General features: G+C 44.3%; 1 protein-coding gene and 1 long non-coding RNA gene across 2 annotated transcripts; both read right to left on the minus strand.

Annotated features, from left to right (window-relative positions):
* Nucleotides 1-1156: 1156 nt before the first annotated feature.
* Nucleotides 1157-3643, minus strand: LOC135260360 (uncharacterized). The gene is made up of 2 exons (XR_010331545.1): nucleotides 3263-3643; nucleotides 1157-1608 (listed from the first exon to the last, which is right to left on the minus strand). It is a non-coding gene; the product is annotated as an uncharacterized LOC135260360 (long non-coding RNA).
* A 13230-nt stretch (nucleotides 3644-16873) lies between these two features.
* On the minus strand, nucleotides 16874-22230 carry cdca8 (cell division cycle associated 8). The gene is made up of 11 exons (XM_064347230.1): nucleotides 22071-22230; nucleotides 21576-21678; nucleotides 20330-20458; nucleotides 20130-20170; nucleotides 19776-19851; nucleotides 19608-19687; nucleotides 19367-19449; nucleotides 19070-19162; nucleotides 18856-18985; nucleotides 18574-18660; nucleotides 16874-17829 (listed from the first exon to the last, which is right to left on the minus strand). The coding sequence occupies exons 2-11, from the start codon at nucleotides 21667-21669 to the stop codon at nucleotides 17794-17796; spliced, it is 849 nt and encodes a 282-aa protein (XP_064203300.1). The 5' UTR covers nucleotides 21670-21678; nucleotides 22071-22230; the 3' UTR covers nucleotides 16874-17793.
* Between the last annotated feature and the right edge of the window lie 163 nt (nucleotides 22231-22393).

Consider the following 22393-nt stretch of genomic DNA (forward strand, 5'->3'; position numbering starts at 1 on the left):
GCTGGAGTAGATGGGTTGTGTGTGTGTGTGTGTGTGTGTCCATGTGTGTGTGTGTGTGCGCAATCACATGGAATAGATGAGTTGTGTGTGTGTGTGTGTGTGTGCAATCAGCTGGAGTAGATGGGTTGTGTGTGTGTGTGTGTGTGCGTGTGTAATCACTCTTCTGAGTATGGGACTCATGACCAGAGTGTCTCTTCTGCTTGTGACTCTAGTGACCCCAGTCTGGGTAAAACACACACAATCAGCAGTGCTGCTCACCGGGACAACTCTTACACCTGTCATAGATTTGGAGGGGGGGAGGGGGAGTGATTGGGCATTTGGGAGGTGAGGTTTGAGGGTAAACAGCTGCTGCAAGGTGCTGAATGGGTTGATGTTAATGAGACAACCAAGATGCCTTCTGCTGACACTTTTAGGGCTTCTCTGGCAATTAGGGACTGAGGGAACCCCACTTGCCCTGCTCCCTTTCCCCCTCTCTCCGTGTCTCTCTGCAGCTCTGAGACCCGCTGGCCCTTGGGCCTTCAGCCTATGACGCAGGGAGAATTCCTGACCGTGAGCCACGCTGGCCATGAGCGCAGCGCTCACACCAGCAGGGGGACACATTAACAGCAGCGTTCAGGCACAGGCAGCTAACGTCTCACAGGCCAGCCAGGTGCACTCACACTCGTGCACAAACAGACCTCCGCAGCGCCGCCCGCCTCATTTCCAAACCCAGGGTATTTTGGGATGAGGACTGAGCCGTTTTCTGCTGCTCTCTGAGAGTTTCAGAGTAGAAGCCTCGAGCTGAGAGGTAAGCAAGGACAGATGGGATAGAGTGCATGTGAGCGTGCATGTGAGCGTGCATGTGAGCGTGCGTGAGCGCACGTGTCAGCGCGTGTGCGAGTGCACGCCTGTTCGCAGGTCAGCATCGCGGGCCACTGACGCTGCCGCTGTCGTTTTATAAAATAATTCTCGGCGACTCTCGCTGAAAGCGCAAACCGAACGAAGCCGCAGACAGCGAGCCGCGCTACTCCGCCCCCCCCCGCGCCACTTATCTCAGGAGCAGACAGAACACACGCAACGCCACAACCGCCACTCCCATTCATCTTAATAAACATGACACAGAGGACACGGATGGCTAGGTCATATTCTAATGGTAATGAGTGGAAGGGGGGAATAATTGAATGTAGTGGCTGCACGTTTAATCAGTTTGAACGATAGCTGTGTTTTTGAAGATCATTAGAACTGGAGCGGCTGGCCATTACAGGCGCACATCCCCGGAGACGCCGCGTCCTCAAAGAGTGGCAGGAGCGCGGAGAGCGCGGAGAGCGCGCGCTACTTATCCCGTCCCGCCCGGCGGCGCCTGGGGCCGTCCCGGCGATAAAGCGCACACAAAGAGCCCTGACGCCAGGGTAAAGAGCGTCTGCAGGAAGCCTCTCTCCCAGGGCCGGGTTCTCCTGCTTCGTCCCGGAGCACCCTAACACCCTGTAAGCCCAATCCATCACAGGCCCGTACGCTGGACCCCACTGGGAGCGCGGCTACCCCTCGGAGCAAGGGTACGGCTAAATGGCTTTACTGCACCACGTGGCCACGGAAAATCTACATGAAGGGCAGAGATTTGAGTTCTTCAGTCTAGAGGGGCAAATGAAAGAAAATTAATATTCACCTTCAATGTCCAAGGGCACATCAAAGCAGTTGTTTGAAGGGGAACAAAAGGTAAGCCTATTTGGGTTGAGGTTTTCCACCATCAATTTAACTCCCACACCTTTTCCTTCTTAAGGTAGTGTTAATGCATCCATAATAAAATACGGATTAACAATTTATGCTGGGCAAACAGCCGTTTCACACACTCGGGTGGTGATCTCCGAAGGTACAGTAACCAGTTAAACATGCAGTAACCATGGTAACCCATTTGAGGGCAAGGGCAGAGTGGTTGTTTTTTCAGACCTCATATATCTGCATTTGGGCTGCTATAGACAGGCTTTCAGAGAAACCCCATTATGCAGAGAGGAATATTTTACTTATTAATATCTCAGAAATATTGCACAATTAATAGATAGTGTGTATCATCCAATATTAAGTCATCTTCAGTAGTACTTAAGCCAAGAGTTCTCAAACACAATACCTCAGTTATTCAAGAGCAGGGTGTTTGCTCATAATTTTTCCTTAAACAGAGCAAATGTTTATGCATAAGTTGAACTGCGCTTGTAATCCATTACATTTTGTGATTGGTAATATTACTATACATTTATGTAATCTTACCATAAAATTCACTTCAATTTATCTTCTGAAAATAATTTAGGTGTAATGATTCAAGTTGTTTCACATTCTGAACTGGGCGGTGCAATGACCTTCATTGCGTCAAGTACTCATTTTGAGGCGCCGTGCAGAGTGCGTGTGTAAGATATCCACAGCGCGCGACCCACCATCCATTACCATACCATCGTAGCTGTCACGCGATTTAGACAGACAAAGGCCTACTCATTTCGCTTTAATTTATTTATATTTCGGGGAAACGCTATCAAGACCAAAACAAACAAGGTCACCTTGTGTCACCCTAATTTGCCAATACCGTTGCTGCAGCACTAAGATACGTTTCCCGTCAGAATGTTTAACTCCGAGCATCAGTCACGATAGGTTAAAACATGTATAACAAACACCTGGCTCGTATTTAAATAGGCGTGTTCCACACAGGTGTAATGATACGCCTATGTAAATGTTTGTTCGTATTATGCAGGTTTGCCACATGACAGTTATTTAGAATTGTGTGTAACCTACATTTGTTGGTAATTTTCTTTTTTCCCAGACCAACAAAAATATGAAATTACAGAAGTGGTGTCAACGAATTGGTGTAAAACGTGTTCTGGGGAAATTGTTGTGGTCGGATTTTCTTTTCTAAATATAGCTCTATTCATTCGTATACGCTCTTCATGCGTGTTACACTTTGATCATGATGTCACGCGTGAACCCTCACAATCAAAGATTGCAGTAGAGCTGATTGACCTAAATCAACGACCATTTAAACTGGACTTTTCATACACTACTACGGATAAGGGGAATGTAAGAATAAGCTTAAGAAATAAGCAGTGAGTGTATGAAGAGAGGATTGTTTGAATAATGAAATTTTGTGATTTAGCCTATGGGTAGCCATTATTTGCAAGTATTGTCAAAATATGTTTCATAATGCCGTCAAGAAAAACACCCTGCGCTGCAAGTACGGACACAGTTAATAGTGTTTTCTTTCGATACATTTCGGTTTCAAAGTAATGATGGCCAAACTCATTACCTTGCTTCCAGGGAAGGACTCTGGAAGACATGAGGCCAAACTCATTTATTCCATATAACGCTGACATTCTTTCAAACAGCAAATTCGTGAAGCTGCGCCTGCACAGGGACGAGACGTCTGAGTCGCGTAATTCCATTCGTTTCCTTAGAAACGAATCCTGGCGCCCAATCGCAAAACCTAATTAAGTCACCTGTTGTGATAGCCTAGCTGTTGAACTTTCCTGTAATCATTCGATCCGTCGATGCCATCTAGGCATTCGTCCCGTAGCCTCCTGACATACGCCGTAACGACGGGCGTTATGACCCTGAATATGCTAGTAGCCTAAAACAGAAGCCTTACTTTCCTATCTAGGAAACGCTGCAGAGCTCCTTCATGTGTTTAAATCCCACGAGAACGTTGTGCTCGAGCTTCATTACTTGTATCCGCTATGACTGGAAGCGATCTTGCAGGTTTTCATAAAATAGCATAAAGAAAAATCCAGCAATGACAAAGGGCCTTCATTTCTCAAAGCTTGCAGTCAGTAGGCTTACTATTATTACTTCTTTTATTTAATTTTCTTGATTCGACTAAGAGTAAATAAATATTTTATTGCCAAGAATCTCTGGCAGATGGACGCAGCTGCGCAATACTCCCTATTTAAATCCGGGGAGAACGGAGAAGAAATAAGGAAGTTGTGTGAAGGTGCAACATTTAGCATTTTAGAGAAACGTAACAGTATGCATGGTTACACTCAGATGTAATCTACTACGGGGGCACACATAAAACAGAACCACATATGTATTCAATTCACCGAAAATGTATTTAGATGCAAATGGGGTATTCCATGCTGCACGAATTCACCTCCGGAACCTGGAATGAATACAGAAAAGCAGCCTGCCCTGTAGGATTTTAAGGTGTGAATAAAAAAGACAGGCCATTTCCATATACTTATTGAAAATAATACACACAGGATTTCCTGCCGTTGATCTGAACTGAGCCACCTACTAAAAGAAATAGTAGTGCCTGAAATACCTTTAAAATGTCAGGTGACAGGTGAGCCAGTAGTAAGCTCGCCTGCGGATGGAGTGTAGCACAGTGGGTAAGGAACTGGGCTTGTAACCAAAAGGTCGTAGGTTCGATTCCCGGGTAGGACACTGCCGTTGTACCTTTGAGCAAGGTACTTAACTGAAATTGCTTCAGTATATATCCAGCTGTATAAATGGATACAATGTAAAAAAAAAAAAAAAATGCTATGTAAAAGTTGTGTAAGTCGCTCTGGATAAGAGTGTCTGCTAAATGCCTGTAATGTAATATAATTCAAATTTGAAGCCACCACTTTGCATGCAGGCATTTTTTTTTTTTCAAATCTTACAACCCAGAGAGTAAAACCTGGAATTTAGATGTCTAGAGGGATGGAAATCTACAGAGACATTTTGACATAAAAGAATTTGGTTATCCCCAATATAACATAGGTTTAACATCGCTACATCCTAGTCGAATATTTTCGACTAAATGTAGTCAGGTTTTCACCAGAACAGTTAGATGGCGTTTCACCAACTTTTCACCACAAATATATTCACTGGGAAGAAAAGTAGCTACTCTCTTTCGCTAAACAATAGATCAGGGATTGGTTTACCAAGTTCTCATCAAATGTAACCAAAACAGAACATAACCATTACGTTAATTTGTTATGTGTCTGCACATACAGACTCTTATATCATAAGGCATCTGCATACAAGCAGTGTATATAAGTAAATAAAATCTGAAATTTCTTCAGTTTTATGTTTTGTGTATTTAAACGAAAAGCTCATCGGATAATGTCACCAAAAATTATTTTGGCAAATCATATACCTAATTACATAGGCAAAAATTACCCCACACATTTAATACTTATTATCATTACAATAAAAAAATCTGGGTACTTAGCCGTTGTCATTCAAGCAAGCTGATGTATCAATATGCTGATGTTTATCGTTATACTTTATCTTGAGAGTCTACAGAGAATGTCCATGTTCTCCTTGCCTCTAACTCCCATTGCCAGTTTTCTATAATGTCGATGAGATGTTGGCAAAATTCTTAATAGAATGAAAGTGACCCTAAGGCATCTGAGCAGTTCACCAAGCAGTTCTGTATCTTGAGATCTTCTAATCTGACATTTACTGAACCCAGGGACGGATTAAACCAATCTGGGGCCCGGGGCACAATATTCACGAGGCCCCCCTAACAACACCAGAGAGTCTGGATCCAATGCAATTTCACCAAGCATGGTAAATGGTAAATGGACTGCATTTATATAGCGCTTTTATCCAAAGCGCTTTACAATTGATGCCTCTCATTCGCCAGAGCAGTTAGGGGTTAGGTGTCTTGCTCAAGGACACTTCGACACGTCTAGGGCGGGGTTTGAACCGGCAACCCTCCGACTACCAGACAACCGGTCTTACCTCCTGAGCTATGTCGCCCCTAAATTATTAAAGCATGTTTTGATTAGTCATGTGACTTAATCACCGGAAACAACGCAACGCATGTGATATTATTAAAGAACCTACAAAACGTTACATTATTATTATTATTATTTCACCCGTCACCAGCAGTAACTGCTTAGGCGCGCACGCATCTCACATGTGTCAATACAATTTATACAAGCACCGGAAAGAATCGGAATACACGCTTTGACATCAATATTGGAAAACGCGTGAATAGTAAAGTAAATAAAAAAGTTATTAGCATGCAAATCATGATGTGACAGTGATTTCTTGTGATACAACAGCAACGAATAGTGCCCGTAACTACATATTACGGCGAAGATGAGAAGACACCAGCCATTTAATATATTGCAGCAAACATGAGCTCACACTATAGATAGCACGATATAGGACCGATAGACAACCCAATTATCGTCTTACGGCGAAGAGTTACCTAGCCTGGGCCGGCCTAAGTTACATCTCCAAACGCCAAAGCAGCAGACACAGCATTAAGTAAGAAAACCCCATGGTCTTACCAGGCTTTATGCATGGTCTCCTTCAGGCAGTAGTCTTCCTCCTTGACTTTCCTGTTTTATTTTTCTTTTCTGAAACCCGCTCGCATAAGGCTTCTTCTTCTCCATTTTTCTTTTTTTGTATACAATCGACGTAGCTACGTAGCCTACTTGAACGTGTACGTGAATCATGATCCTCAAGAGCAAATCTATTGGCCCATGATGCAATGTACTCAAAAATGGGTTATGGGTAAATGTTTAATCTGTTGTTTAGTTGGCAGTTTGTACATGTATAACATTTAATTGTACATTGATGCTAATGAATCCATATTTGAAATAATACAGGAATCTTTTTGGCATGCAACTGGAAAAAATATCATTTTGCCACCATGATTAAGAATTATGTTTTGTGTATTTAAACGAAAAGCTCATCGAATAATGTCACCAAAAATTATTTTGGCAAATCATATACCTAACTACATAGGCAAAAATTACCCCACACATTTAATACTTATTATCATTACAATAAAAAAATCTATTTTCTACATGTTTGGGTACTTAGCCTTTGTCATTCAAGCAAGCTGATGTATCAATATGCTGATGTTTATCGTTATGCTTTATCTTGAGAGTCTACAGAGAATGTCCATGTTCTCCTTGCCTCTAACTCCCATTGCCAGTTTTCTATAATGTCGATGAGATGTTGGCAAAATTCTTAATAGAATGAAAGTGACCCTAAGGCATCTGAGCAGTTCACCAAGCAGTTCTGTATCTTGAGATCTTCTAATCTGACATTTACTGAACCCAGGGACGGATTAAACCAATCTGGGGCCCGGGGCACAATATTCACGAGGCCCCCCTAACAACACCAGAGAGTCTGGATCCAATGCAATTTCACCAAGCATGGTAAATGGTAAATGGACTGCATTTATATAGCGCTTTTATCCAAGCGCTTTACAATGTGCCTCTCATTCGCCAGAGCAGTTAGGGTTAGGTGTCTTGCTCAAGGACACTTCGACACGTCTAGGGCGGGTTTGAACGGCAACCCTCCGACTACCAGACAACGGTCTTACCTCCTGAGCTATGTCGCCCCTAAATTATTAAAGCATGTTTTGATTAGTCATGTGACTTAATCACCGGAAACAACGCAACGCATGTGATATTATTAAAGAACCTACAAAACGTTACATTATTATTATTATTATTATTATTATTATTTCACCCGTCACCAGCAGTAACTGCTTAGGCGCGCACGCATCTCACATGTGTCAATACAATTTATACAAGCACCGGAAAGAATCGGAATACACGCTTTGACATCAATATTGGAAAACGCGTGAATAGTAAAGTAAATAAAAAAGTTATTAGCATGCAAATCATGATGTGACAGTGATTTCTTGTGATACAACAGCAACGAATAGTGCCCGTAACTACATATTACGGCGAAGATGAGAAGACACCAGCCATTTAATATCTTGCAGCAAACATGAGCTCACACTATAGATAACACGATATAGGACAGATAGACAACCCAATTATCGTCTTACGGCGAAGAGTTACCTAGCCTGGGCCGGCCTAAGTTACATCTCCAAACGCCAAAGCAGCAGACACAGCATTAAGTAAGAAAAACCCATGGTCTTACCAGGCTTTATGCATAGGTCTCCTTCAGGCAGTAGTCTTCCTCCTTGACTTTCCTGTTTTATTTTTCTTTTCTGAAACCCGCTCGCATAAGGCTTCTTCTTCTCCATTTTTCTTTTTTTGTATACAATCGACGTAGCTACGTAGCCTACTTGAACGTGAACGTGAATCATGATCCTCAAGAGTAAATCTATTGGCCCATGATGCAATGTACTCAAAAATGGGTTATGGGTAAATGTTTAATCTGTTGTTTAGTTGGCAGTTTGTACATGTATAACATTTAATTGTACATTGATGCTAATGAATCCATATTTGAAATAATACAGGAATCTTTTTGGCATGCAACTGGAAAAAATATCATTTTGCCACCATGATTAAGAATTATAGTGAAATCGTGTGTTATACAATGCGTCGTAATCAATGATGAATGTAGTAATGATCATTTAAATGGAAGGGGGTAATCACTGGGTGGTATATCACAGAACTGAATGTCACTAAAATCTTGGAGGCCCTTAGAAGGGCGGGGCCCGTTGGCCTGTGCATTAATCCTACTCTGTCTGAACTGAGTACTCATACTTTCTAATCCACAAGATACTTCATTGGACACAGATAAATAGACTAACCTGTCAGGCATAAAATCAATGATTAGTGCTTGGTTGATTGAGATGCAGACCCAGCAGTAACTGAAGAGGTGTGGCATGGGCCTGTGCTCAAAATATCCATACAGCGACATATCGTAACTTGCCTCTTGACAATGCATGTATCGATACAGTGATTTCCAAATCGATATGTGCATAGGTTTTTTGTAAATAATTTTGATGAAGGTACGATTTTCTGTTACCAATGCTGTTATGATAAAATACTATTTTCCAAAACGAAGTATTCACAACCGTTTCCTTTGTTTATAATGTATTGTGTCGCAGCAGAGTGAACTTATCTGGTATTATTTGTTTTCTTAAGCAAGTGTTGTACTCTGATGTTTGCCTCAATCCGTATTTGTCTGTAAAACTTTTTCTAAATGTACATGCCCACTTGTAATGGGATATGTAATTTATTGTGACCGCTGTATCTAGAAACATTATGAGGAACCCAGGAATGCCCAGCCCAAGTGTGCTGATACTACAGGTCCAGCATGCCCGTTGCTTTGGTTACCAACTAGGTTGCTTTTCCCCACAAGCAAAAAAATAAAGACAGTTTGGGCAGATGGTGAGAGAGATAACGAGGCTCTAGTGAGGCTAGTAGGTGAGTTTGAGCTGCACAGGCCTTGGACCTGAACCCTCAAACTCTCTGGAATCAAGCTGGCAATCCGTCTGTGGTCTGCAGCCCCCTACTTCTCACACATTGGGCGTCCCAATCCCCACTGTGCAGGGAAGACACACACACCAGTGCCTGGTGAACACATTGTAGGTCATGGCCAGTATATGCTGTATATAAGACTGTGTGTGGGTGCGTCAAATGTTCATATATAAATTAATATTACAGTAAAATCATTAGCAGTGCAGAAGCAGGACGAATGGCCGATCGTGGGAAGTTCAGAGACCTGTGCAATAAGCCTCCTTTACATATTAAATCAACCCATTTATCATCTTCAGCTGTATGTCTGCCATGCTGGGTGGCAATGCTGTACATGCCAGCCAATCAAAGACAGATCCCAAATTGATCTTTTCTGATACATACACCACACACCACCCACACGCACAGCGGTTGTAAGGCATTAATCACTGCAGTCTTTGCGGAGATGGGGCCTCGCCCTGTGAGTCTCCTGTCTGACCTCCACAGCCAGCCTCCTGCGGTGTTGTCTGTGCCCGCTGGAGTGAAGCGGCGTGCAGTGATTTCCTCCAGGAGCGGCTCAGGTGTGTGTCAGACGGGCCGGGACGCTGATAAGTCGAGGTAATCACCTCCCCTCGTCGTTGCGGGGCGCACTGGACTGTGGATGATGAACTCTGATGTGATAGTGATGGTAGTGAAGGGCAACAAGGGGGGGGGGGGTGGGGAGGAGGAACTCCACAGATCTCTTCCTGTGCATGTCTGTCTCCACCTACACCACACCCACCTATAACATGCACGCGCACACGTGCACCCACACAGACGCACTCACATACACGCACACACATGCACGCACACACAGGTGCTCTAGCACAATTCAAATGCAAAGTGTATCCTGCAGACACAAACTCTCTCTGACAGGCATGAATGCACACACACACACACACACACACAACAAAGTCTGTCTCACCAGACCCAGTCAGGCACACTTCCTTTCACCTTGAATTACTTTTCAGTATATAAAAAAAAGAATGGGAACACTCTGTGATTCTGTATCCATGTGCTAGACTGCAAGGTTTGGCAGGAATAGCGTGTGTGAGTGAGAGAGGAGACTGAAAAGCGAAAAGGCACCTGCTCTTTCTTCCGGAGATTTCATGGACAGCGCTAACCCCATCCCTGCTTTCTGTGTCCGCTCTCCTAATGAATTGGTTTTACACTGTTTGGTAGCAAATTACCCAAGCCCTCCCCTCCTAATTTTCCAATTTGCTGTGTCATTTATACGTAATTTAGGCTCGCATTGGGCCGTATTACTCCCACAAATAGGGTGATATACTTTATCGAAATGCTGCTTTACAAAAAGGTGGGGGCCCGTAGACCAAACATCAGTTGTGAGTCTTAGAGGAGACTCAGGGGCAAGCCAGAGGAAGGATATAGGAGAGCGAAAGCACCTCATTATCTCTCTCACAGGCGGTCCTGGGTTCCACAATAATATCATACCATTAGTTTGCGACTCCCCTTCTGTGTAATGAAATACGGAAGAACATTTCTCAAATTAATTCATGCGCGCTTTAACCCCGGAACATTCCAGACTGCACTGCGTTCCGTGCTCTTGAAATAGCAGGACAGTGTTTGTTTGTGGAGATCTGAGGCTTGCTCAGAAAGGTGATTCGATGCCTGAATTTGTTGAATGAAATCCTTTGTTGGCTTGGAGGGGCCACAGATGCATCACTGCATAGCGATTAGAACTCTGGATTCTGATATAAAGAGACTGAACAACTTTTGGGTCTTAATTTCCCAACATGCACTTTGACTCTGCACCTTGCACAAAGGTCTTTTTTGGAGTACATCGGTTTTTTCACCAACCTTCTGGATTCAGAAGCAGAAGGTCATGAGTTCAAGTGGAGCACTTCCCCTGTGTACCTCTGAGCATGATAAAGCCAGCTGTAAACACAGCATCTTTTGTAATCTGCGGGTGGAATTTTGATGTAGAAGCTCCTGTAATCTGCGGGTCATGTGTTCAATCACAGCCTCCTGTAATCTCCAGGTAGTCATTTTCCGCACTGACTTGGCAGCGTTTGCACTGGCAGCAGACGTTCCTCCTCCCCGGCGCGGGTCATCTGGCTTGTGCACGGCAGAGAGGCGTCCCATCAAAGTGCCATTACGCCCTGGCGCGCTGGCAAACGCTCGCGTGCCCAGAGCGGCCCCGGGGAGCCCGGCAGGCGCCCCACCGCCCACTGCACACCCGGTCTCCCCGCTTCCCTTCTCCCCGCTTCTGACCCTTCAGCCTCCGTCAGAACGCATCGCGCTGTTTTCACGCCGCATCAGAGAGTGCCGCGCATTTCCCACAATGCCTGGCTGGACAGAAGAGCCGGAACACGCGCGCAGGCTGCGCCGACGCTGCGGCTCGGTGCGCTCAGCTGACTGAGCGAGGGCTGGTGGCAGACTGAGAGGCTCAGAGTAAATCGATTAGAACCGTTTTGACGGATGGGGTTTTTAGGGGAACAGGACGCACCGGGGAATTAATTTGGCAGGCAAGAAAAAAAGGCTCTGCCAGCCTCATTCATCCCAAACTCAGATTTGGTAATGTGTGGGATCCGGGGACTTAATTAGGGCGTTTTCCTGCTGGTTTCTGAGGTAATGACGCGTGAGAGGGGTGCAGAGGGGCAACGTGTCAGATGCAAAAGTTAATGATGAAAGAGGTAGGGAGAGAAGTGTGACAGGGAGAGAAAGAGTGAGACAGAAGGAGATATAGAAATAAAGAAAAAGACAAAGGAGTGAGGGAGAGAAAGAGATAAGGGACCGTGACACACTGTGGACCTGCTGGGGAAAGAAGAGTGTATCTACTGTACCATCCTACAAAGTTTCAAGAGAGCACTTGTCTGTGTGGGATGACAAGTTAATGTGTCTTTAAGGGAGGCATAGTAGTCAAATAAAAATCACATAAACAATTTAAATGCTTTATTTAGAGTGTAAATTCTGAATTTTAGAATTCACGGCACACACCACCGAGTGCGAACGCCGATCACAGCAGGTGGCCTCGTGCTCCTGTTGAATGGATCATTACCAAAAAAAACCTCTCGCTTTCAACACCTGGCTATCTGGATATTTCCACCGCCGGCAAGACACAGACATAAAAAACAAACCCATCCAGATATTTCATTTTAGGAAAATGTTATTAAACATTTTTTACATAAAATGTGTATGGAGGCAGATACAACACTGGCACTGTTGTGTATTTGTGCTCTGTACATGTTCTGTACCTAAGCAAGCTCTGTCCAGGACAGGGGACAGGTATATCACAGTATCCTAGCGATAGTCTGTCATTACATCCATTATGTGACTGTCACATTACCCCATGTGGCTGGATATACAACCAGTCTGCCACCAGTTGCATAGAGGTCAAAGCCCCCACCCCCCCAATTTCCCTGCCTGGGCAGTAGGACCGATGCGGGCTCCATGCATTTTGGGACACGGGGTCCATTATTGGACAGGCTCCACCCCTGCCCCACGTGATTCTCCCCGTTCCTCCTTCACCTGGCACTGCACCTCTGCCAAATGTGCACTTAATGAAAACGAGGCCATGCGTTATAAATGGCAATTCCCCCACTGGTGCCTACGCTCCTTCCCAAAAGAAAACAGCCCCTTCCAAACAGGTGCGCCGCTCCAAATTTACTAACAAGGGAACTCGATCAGCATGCACCGACGACCACGGCATCTGTCGAGCTGAGGCAGGATGTCATCTTCCCCGAGAGGGTGCGCTCGCCTATGGTGGCCGGAGCGACTGCACACGGGGAGCACTGATAGAGGCGCCGTGTTAAAGGTCGTGCGCTGCCTCCTTCGGTGGGGTCAGTTCGTGGATCGGGGGGGGATCATCAATGGTGCACAGCCAGAGATCAGGTGACATCTCTCCCCGAGCTCCTAATGAGCTCATCAGACTTAACGAGCACGCTAATTGGGGCGTTTGCCGGCTCTGCCGAGCTCTGAAGGTCAAGGAGTGAGTTGGGCACAGTGGTGAGGCTAGGCGACAGACTAGTCCAGCCAGGCACACTGTGGATCACAGCAGGCTCTCCCACAAGGTACAGAAAGAAGATAAGACACACACACAGACACACACACACTGAACTCCCACACTGAGACAGAAGCAACAAGAATACCACACCAAACCACCCTTAATGGAAACATGGAGGCCAGTGAGTGTGTGGTTTGCCAGGCAGGTAAGTCAATGACACCTCACACCTAATATGACACTGCATTTGGTTACCAGCAGGGAGTATCTATATGAAAAGTCATCTCGAATTTCCTAAGCCAGCTACCTATTGTAACTTCTGAAAAGATGTCAGAATGGAAATGAGGTACTGCCTTTCATCATTGGTGTGACTGCATCTAGTGGAGCCACAAAAAGTTTTACTTCGATGTCACAAACTTCTCACCGTAATCATTCAATAGGAAAAAAACTCTCTGTGGAAATGGTGGCAACAGTAAAGATTTAAAGCATACAGCAGAGCACTAGAACATATTGAGTTTTATCTGCTCTTTACCTCCCAGGACAGAGCACGCTTGCTGGAGAAACCACACGGAATACATTTTCCCCCTGGGCAAAATGTGTTTGAGAATAGGAATACACGGATCTCTACGTCCCCCTCAGGAGTCGTTCGTGCCAACAGCTGTGCTGTAGCACGGGGCAATCAGCGGGGAACGCCCCCGCCCCGGCCCTGCATCACGGAATATCCGCTCTCTGTGGACTCCAAACCAGGTCATTCTCTACAGCAGATTTACATCTCGTGTCAGCCGCGCATGTTTAATGTGCCAAAAGCCTCTGTCAAATCAAAAGAGGGCAGAGCTTCTTGCGCTCACGAGATAGCTTAAGACTTGTGCACGCCAAGTGGAATGAAAAAATTGTCAAACGCAAACATGCAAACTGTTCCTAAAGCGTGTTCACTCAAGAGCACGGAATCGGTTAAAACTGTCCTGTCATTAATCACATGAGCACAGGGCTCTCTGGCTGGCAGCAAAGGCTGGGGTGAGGGGAGGGGGGGAGGAGGGGAGGAGGGAGGGGGAGTGGGTGTTGAAGCAGCTGTCGGAGCCAGGGGAAGCCTTTAACACGAGACCAAGCCACAGGAAAGACCACGGCAACATCGCACTGCGAGTGAAGAGGTCTCACACTGCTCCCTAGTGGTCATATGCATTAGTCATGCCAGGCAAACAACCTTGCGTTTAATTTCAAGTTAAGCGCAGTACACTCAGGCTAATGGCCCCAGACAAGCAATAACAGATGATTCGTTGTGACTAACCTGCATTCTTTATAGTATAAATCAACGTGAACATCCAGCAAAGCAACCGTCTTGCTTTCATCTTCACAACACAAGATTAGTAAAGAAAAGTTCAATCTAGGTCAGCCTTTTTCCACGCTTCATTCTCACTCTGCAAATGCAACGGCTGTAGTTTGGAATTCAGAGAGAGATGCTGCGGTAGCAGCTTAGCGGCAATAATTTACAATGTATTGTGTCAAAATAACTTAATTAAAATAGGAACCTTACAGTTGTTTTATTCATTTCCCGTTTGTGCCAACATAAACTGTCAATTTGCATCCACTGATTTTAGAAAGCTTCAGATTCGCTTGGATAACGAATAGCGAAAGTATTGCTCAACCTTTTCTGCCTGCATTTCCTTCGCCACAAAATTCGAATTACCCCCTGCTCTTTGAGTGGCTCAGGGCAGAAGGTACCAGCCAAGTAGAATTCTACAAACAGAACTAGGAGATGCATATCGCATCCATTCACAACCAACTGGCATGGCACACAGTGAATTTTCCAATCCAAACATCTCTCCCCATAGTCAGCTAGATGTGTTGTGAACCTCACAGAGTGCTTCCTGTAAGGGGATTTTTAAAAACCAACTATGTTTGTGACCTCCACATATATCACTATACAATATATCTAAAAATATATAAAATTCTTCTGAAAAGAGTTTTCTTCTGAATTTTATGCTTTAGTTTGGATTGGCAAAGTTAAGCCTCTTTGTTCCAGGTACTCTTGGGAAGCCCATTTCGTGGGGTTGTTTTGAGAGCAGTCTTTTGTTCCAGTCTGTAGCAACTTGACCAGTGGAAGGCTGGAGGTCAGCTAAGGACTGAGACTCCATACTTCAGTGTCAGGGGACAGATTGCTTTACAATGGGGCCTGGTAAACTAATCTGAGCGTTGTTTTGCTGAAAATAAGAAACTAGTTATGACCAAGCAGCTTTTCCCCAAGTAATCAGCAGCTTTGTTTTTGGATAAAGTAGTTCAACAAAAGAAGCCATAGGTTCTGTGAACAACAACCATTCTTCTGTATAATGTTGGTTTCAGTGGTGCTTTTAATATAATCCATCTACTTGGACCCAAATCAAGTGTATGACCTATTTCCTTATGCAATAATATTTGAAAACTGGTAATACCCAAGGGGAAAACGCATACAAGAATCATTTAAGCTCTCGAGACCCTCATCTAAACCACGTCTGTTCTTCCATTTCAAACCCATGATAAACATTACCAGTTTCTCTCACACATTATTGTTCGTTGATGGTACATTGGGGAGCAGCCAGATATAAGCAGCCCCTGCGACTGGCTGGAGATCTAATGGAGAATGAATTTGCCTTCAAGCAAGTCGTACTTTAGGCAGCGCTATGGCAAGAGGTATAATTAATCCGGATAGCACGCTCCCCTCACCATCTCCCAGCCCCATTCTACGGGCAGAGGAGGCGTAATTGAATTCCAGGTGAAAACGTCGAGATCCGCCTTGATGCCAAATTGATTTTCCCAGCATGGTGCTGCACAAAGCAGGCGACCCAAAGCACCCACAGACGCCGTACATCAAGTTGGCCGAGTGTCCGTCGTTATCGCGCAGATTCGCGCTATTAAAGAAATGACAGACGGACCACCGGAACTGCTCTAGGTTCATTTCACGCCACATCGGCACAGCTGACGGGATTCCATGTAGAGGCGGGAGTGCTCCGTGCCAGAGCGAATAAACATTCATGTAAAAGAGCGTGCTGCATGGAAGCACAATCAAACAAGTGAACGCGAACTTTCAGGGGATAAAACGTCGACGCGGAAATTACGTGAATTAATTCAGAAGACAGAGCTTTCATTTTAAATCCTTTTTCAAAACCAATTGCCTTCCCCATTCTCGGACATAAAAAGAACGTGGTTGGCTGATTAAACGGGTCAACGGAAACACGCTCTTGTTAAAAAATGTCTGTATACAGTTATAGCTTAAACACGAAAGATCAGAACAGTTTGACATCATTCAACACAGAGGGCACGAAGGGGATCTTTTCAGTGTTGCGTTCGTGACTCACGACACCAATGGGAGGCCAGTGAATTTCCATTTGCCCGTTGTACAGCACTGCTTTTTTTTTTTTAAAAAGGGCTCTAGCCGGAAACGTGGAAAACCTGCCAACCAATGTATAACTGACAGAAATACTGCATGAGGTTTTAAAGCTACATTTCTGAGCACAGTACGCGTGCAGAAGCAAGTCAGATGAAACTTATGTATATTAATGTTACGATTTGAAAATAATGTACAAGGAAGGTTTGTTGCAATCAAAGATTGACAAGTGGTTTCAGAGCCAATGTAAATTCAAAATCACATTCAAACATGAGTGACACTGAGGCCAGTTATTTTTATGACAACCGCAGGAGATTAAAATAAATAAATAAATAAATAAATAAATAAATAAATAAATAAATAAATAAATAAATGCACAAAAGAATGCACACATTTGTTTCAGGTGGTTCTATATTGAAAGTATAAAATTAGCAGAAAAAATATATACATTTAATTTTTTTAGTCACAATCAGGGGAGCTAAGGAATGGGCAGAGATCACTGCCATTTGGGCAGCTGACAACTGAAACTGGAAGAGAAACCCCAGGCTGAGAGCTAGCCTGCTAGCTAACTCACTCGCCTTTCAGGTAATGGACTGCCACATAAAAACACAAAATGAAATAAAAACCCCGGCTGAGACGCTGTGCGCATTAGCGCAAAGTAAATCACATGCTTCCCTACTCACAAAAAACATGACAAATATAAAGTAAGACCAGTCAGAAGCAAAATAATCACAAGCGAAAAAACGGTGACAGGTCAGCAGAAAGAAATGTGGACAAACCATGGCACTTTTAAAATAAACACTTCCAATAGTTTATGCTGGATATCACACCTGCTGACAGACAGTGAAATACATGATATAGGAAATATACACTTTAGAGATGAGAAAAATGGAGGTAAAAACTATATACAGTGCAGGTTAAGTATTTGGACTTAACCTTAACCAATTTTTGTTGTTCTGGTTCTGTACTCCAGCACAAGATGATGCAATAAAGGCCTAGCAGAGCCTCACCATGGAACATACCCAGTGTCTGATGGTGTCTATGGGTCACAGACTTCAGGCAGTCGTTGAATGCAAAGGATTTGCAACCAAGTACGTCTACCTCGAAATATGACAGCTCTATTTCTGATTATGTTAACTTGTCAAATTACTTATGCTCCATAAAATGGGGGACTATGCATAAACAGGGCCATAATTCTGACACTAATTACCAGATTTGGGTGTAAATACCCTCAAAATAAAATACAATACTTTTGCATTTCACTGTATAACAAAAGCAATCCTGTGCAAAGCTGGCAGTGGCCTCGGAGGTCATCACTTTGACTGTCCACAGAGAGTGGTGAGGCGGCTCTGTGAGAGAGAGAGAACATTAGCATTAAACCAGCACGAACTGGCTACATCTTTTCCAGGAATAGAAATCCTGTACCACCATGTAAGCGCTACACTCATGGCCAGCGATGAATGCCAGCCATGCATGTGAGCGAGAGTACATGCACCGAAACTGAACAGCTGGGAGTCCAACTGTGTTATGCATCATAAAACAACAGTTCAGAAATTCCTCACACAGCATTACATAAAGAGAATTAAGGTACACGTAAAGAATGTAAAGTTAATTATGGAGGGGGGGTTCTTTACACTGACTACCAAAGGATTAAACCTAAAGAAGTCTGCCATTTGAAGATAATGCTACAGCAGAACTGAGGACTTAGCAAAGCTTAATAGGGTCATCTATGATTCTTAGCCACGTTTGTATGCTTTACGGACAGATTTACAATCATAGCAAATGTAAGTTATTTGGCTAGCTGGCTTGCAGACCTGACCTAACCGTCCTGATACTGCCTATTCATCACAGCTTAGCTCCCTAGCTACAGTAAATTTTATCATAAAAGTTGAATATAACCATATATGCAGGGCTATTTGGCGCTGCCAATTCTAGCAGACAAACTCCAAGCTTCTTCACTTCTCCCCTCACTGGTCACTCAAGTGCAGCAGCGATTGGGGGGGGGGGGGCGCAGCAGCCTGGCATTAGAGAAGGAGAAGATGGGGAGGATTGGGACTCAGACAGCACTAGCAGAGCGGTTTTATGAATGATACCTGAAGCAGTCTGATGCGATGCATGGTGGCATCATCCAGCTGGTTCAGATCTACAGAGTCCATCTCACTGGCCAGCAGCTGAAGGCACTGAAATCACATGGACTCAAGTCAGCACAGTGAAGAAAGATGCACAGTCTGCACAAACAGTTGTTGCACAGAGTATGCACTAACAGTCATTGCACAGAGTCTGAATAAACACAGTCACTGCACAGAGTCTGAATAAACACAGTCACTGCACAGAGCCTACATAAACACAGTCATTGGCCCTTTCCTGGTGCTCACCTCTCCGTTCTCAGCAGGGATGTTCAGGATGATGTCGTTGGTGCCCCCGGCGATGGGAGAGCCGTTGACGGAGATGCTGTAGATCCTCTCTTGGTGCCGGGGCACTCTCACCGCCGGCGTTTTCGGGAGCCTGGCAGAGAGGAGAGGTTAGAGAAAGCCCGCCGCCGCAGCCACCCCTCTCTTCCTCAGACGGTAACGGGCGCAGGTCATTCACCTGGAGTCAAAGCGCGGGGTGATCAGGGGAGTAGGGCCCATGAGAGAGCAGTCCAGGTTGCGAGCCGGAGTGACAAGGGGCTTCCGGTTGGATCTGTGCCCAGAGGGAGAAGTGAGGAGGAGGAGGAGGTAAGGAAGCAGCAGAGTATCTATACAACTATAAAGAGCTGCTTGTGTGTATTACAACCATTTCATCAAAAACGTTCTGCAAATCTTGATATAGAGAAACTGTTGCTACCATCAGCACACAATGGTTATTCAGCAACATGGCAGATCATTTGGAACAGCAGGCCCTTACTTCCTGATTGACGTGTTCTGCTTGCTGACCGAGACAGCTTTGGCTCTTTTTGAAGTGGAGGGCGCTTTCTTTGTTGTTTTACCCTGTTACAACGGGGAGGGAAAAAAGGAAAAAAAAAAACAATCTCAAACTGTCTGTCAGATGCCAGCAGTTAGTTTGTGTTTCTTTTGGTGACGTGGAGTGAGACGTCACATGTCAGGTGATCATTCGGCCCCCCCAGGCCCCTCCCTGTCTCGCTCACCTTCTTCACGGTAGTCTGGTTCTGGGGAACGTTCTCCTCATCCTCAGAAGCTGCCGCCAGTCTGCTGTGCTTCGGGACCACTGCACAAGAAACGCAAGTGAATGTACTGGAGGAGGGATCCAGAAAGTGGACACCAAGGGACACAGCAGGCAGCGCTCAGCGACTGACCTTTCTTGGCAGACTTGGGTGGAATGGTGTGAACCTCCGCCATGACACTGTCCACCTGAGCCGCCACTTCCTCTTTCTGTGAAACGCCACAACGCGTTAACTCAGCGTTAAGGCAGAGAACCAGCCGACATTCTGAATCCACACAAGTCGCAAATGCTGTATTCCCTCAGGGACACCAATCATATTTGGAGCTTTGTCAAAATTCAGGAAGTCAGGTGTATAGGGCACCAGCTTTAAGGCTGGACGTGTAGACAGAGCAGTTGTGTTGGAACTAGACTTTAATTCTTTTGGCAAACTACTAAGAGAAACATGAAAAATGTAAAACCACAACATAGTGAAATGCGAGACAAGCACCTTTGCATTTTCTTCTGGAGTCTTCTCCTTCTTCTCAGACTCTATGGAATGAAAGGAGAGTGTCTTTTTTCATGCATACTGAAGACCCCTCTCCTCATTTCAAGAAAAGGGAGATCTTCATTTCCATCAAACATCTTCAACTTCAACCATAATAATCAGACACCAGCTTCCATGAGCTGACAGCGCACACGGGTACCTACCACAGAACTCAATCCAGTTCATCTGCCGCACTGCTTTGGGCAGCTTTATCAGGCTCATGTTGTAGAAATTGTCTGCATCCTTAAGGAGGCTGTTTGTCTTCTCCTTCAGTCTCTCCACAATTGTTTTTACTAGGAAATGAGAGCAAGTATTACCATCAGGAGTGCAACTAATTGAAAACCTTTTCAGCTCACCCAGTAAATATCCAGAAATTTGATCAAGCAGATTAATATTTTACCATGAAGTTCAGCATTCCCAATTTTGCCTGCAAGAGACAACCACATGGCTAGGAGCTTTCACCATTTTAACAAACTTGTGTATGAACTGGTAGTGTTACAATAGGTCATAGAACAGCTTAACAGTCCATGTGACACAATGGTGAAAGCCAAATTTGGCATATTGTGGTAATGATGTTTTGTTTGCTTTTGTTCTTTTTTCTGGAGGGGGGGGGAAGGTTCCAGGACACAAGACTAGACCGATACCAATAAGAACAAAACAATTGATACTCTTCCTAAAATGAGAGGGAGTATTTTGTATAGTGTAAACCAGTGGGGATGTGTTATCAATAGGACATTAGCAATCAGCTACTGATTTTTACACGGATTGAATTGTTATTCTTAAAACTATATTAACAGTAAACTTATCACCCATATTTAAAAAACCCACAATAGCACTGGGAGACTGAATGTCTGTCAGCCTCATACAAAGCAAAGCACAAGAGGAAAAAGTCACTGCCTCTGACAAATTTAACAGCATATTTCTTTTTTTAAATGAATGAATCAATAAATGTAATCATTGTGTATGGTGCTTATGTGTCCTTGGCATTCTGAACTCAGTTCAGAAAAGGTTCCCCAAACGTATCACTTAGATAACTTTAAAACATTCTTGTAACTGTCTCATTGTAGATAAACATTGACCACCGAGAAACATTTGGAGGGTTGAAGATTCATCCATTATCTTCCTGAAGATACTGTCCCAGCAAAGAGGCTTGTGTAGCTGCGGTTCACCCAAGTGTTTCAGAGCAGCGCTTTAATTAGACAGTCAGACGAATGAAACCAAATTCATCATGCATTCATTTATGAAAAGGGTCCGACGCAAAATTATTATCGGTGTAGCTAGCTAATGTAGGAGGATTCGTTAAGTAAATTACGCAAAGTGATCAACAAGCTATTGCTTACCATTTAACGTCGCCACATTAATTTAAAATGCAGCTATATGGCGCTAGTCACATTCTAAACACTGACTTACCCTCACTGTCAAAGTCATCGAGGAAGGCCTCCAGTTTGGCCATCTTGGGCCCATTTTTACGGCTTTTGTTCGTTGTTCTTTTCCTGGGCGCCATGGAGAACTTCTAGAGGTGGGGGAATAACCAGCTTCAATCAGTCGGCCAATGTTAAAACTTGCTAGCCAGTCGGCTTATACTTGCTCCCATTAGAAAATTCTGAATGTAACATACTGAATATTTTCTTAAAACGCGTTAGTCTATATAGTCTAGGGTTGTTTGATAGAGGCATTATAAGTAGCCCGCTGCCAATCCAGCTTGCTAGAAACTTAGTTTTAACGTTAGCCTGGCCCTCACGAACTAGCAATCAGTAACAAGTAGCTAACTAGCTAGTAGCTAGTGAAACCAACAGCTGGCTATGCTAACATAGCCACAGCTATCGATATATTCTTTGTTTGCAAAACATAATCGCAACTGGGATTACAAATACAGCGCAATAAAATAGAAGCCAAAACACTTACATTTTATCAAATATTGGAATGATGGACAGAATTTCACGAGACAGTCCCCACAATTTGCAGCTCCAATCTAATCCCAAACGGTCAGCGCCAACCTGACGATTGCATTCAAAAGTAACCGCTGCTCTCCAGGCCAGCCAATCAAAACCCTAACATGGACAATGTCGTCATGAGTGTTTCCGTCTACAGTCAAAGCGTCAATGCGCGTTGTGACCAATCAAATCGGAGATAAAAAATTAACGCTATATATCTGACCAATAAAGACAACCTTTAACGACGTATAGACCAATAGGCTTTAAAACACTTTCAGTCTGTCCAATAGGAAG

The sequence above is a fragment of the Anguilla rostrata genome, chromosome 8 (assembly GCF_018555375.3).
Source record: "Anguilla rostrata isolate EN2019 chromosome 8, ASM1855537v3, whole genome shotgun sequence".
Classification (NCBI taxonomy): Eukaryota; Metazoa; Chordata; class Actinopteri; order Anguilliformes; family Anguillidae; genus Anguilla; species Anguilla rostrata.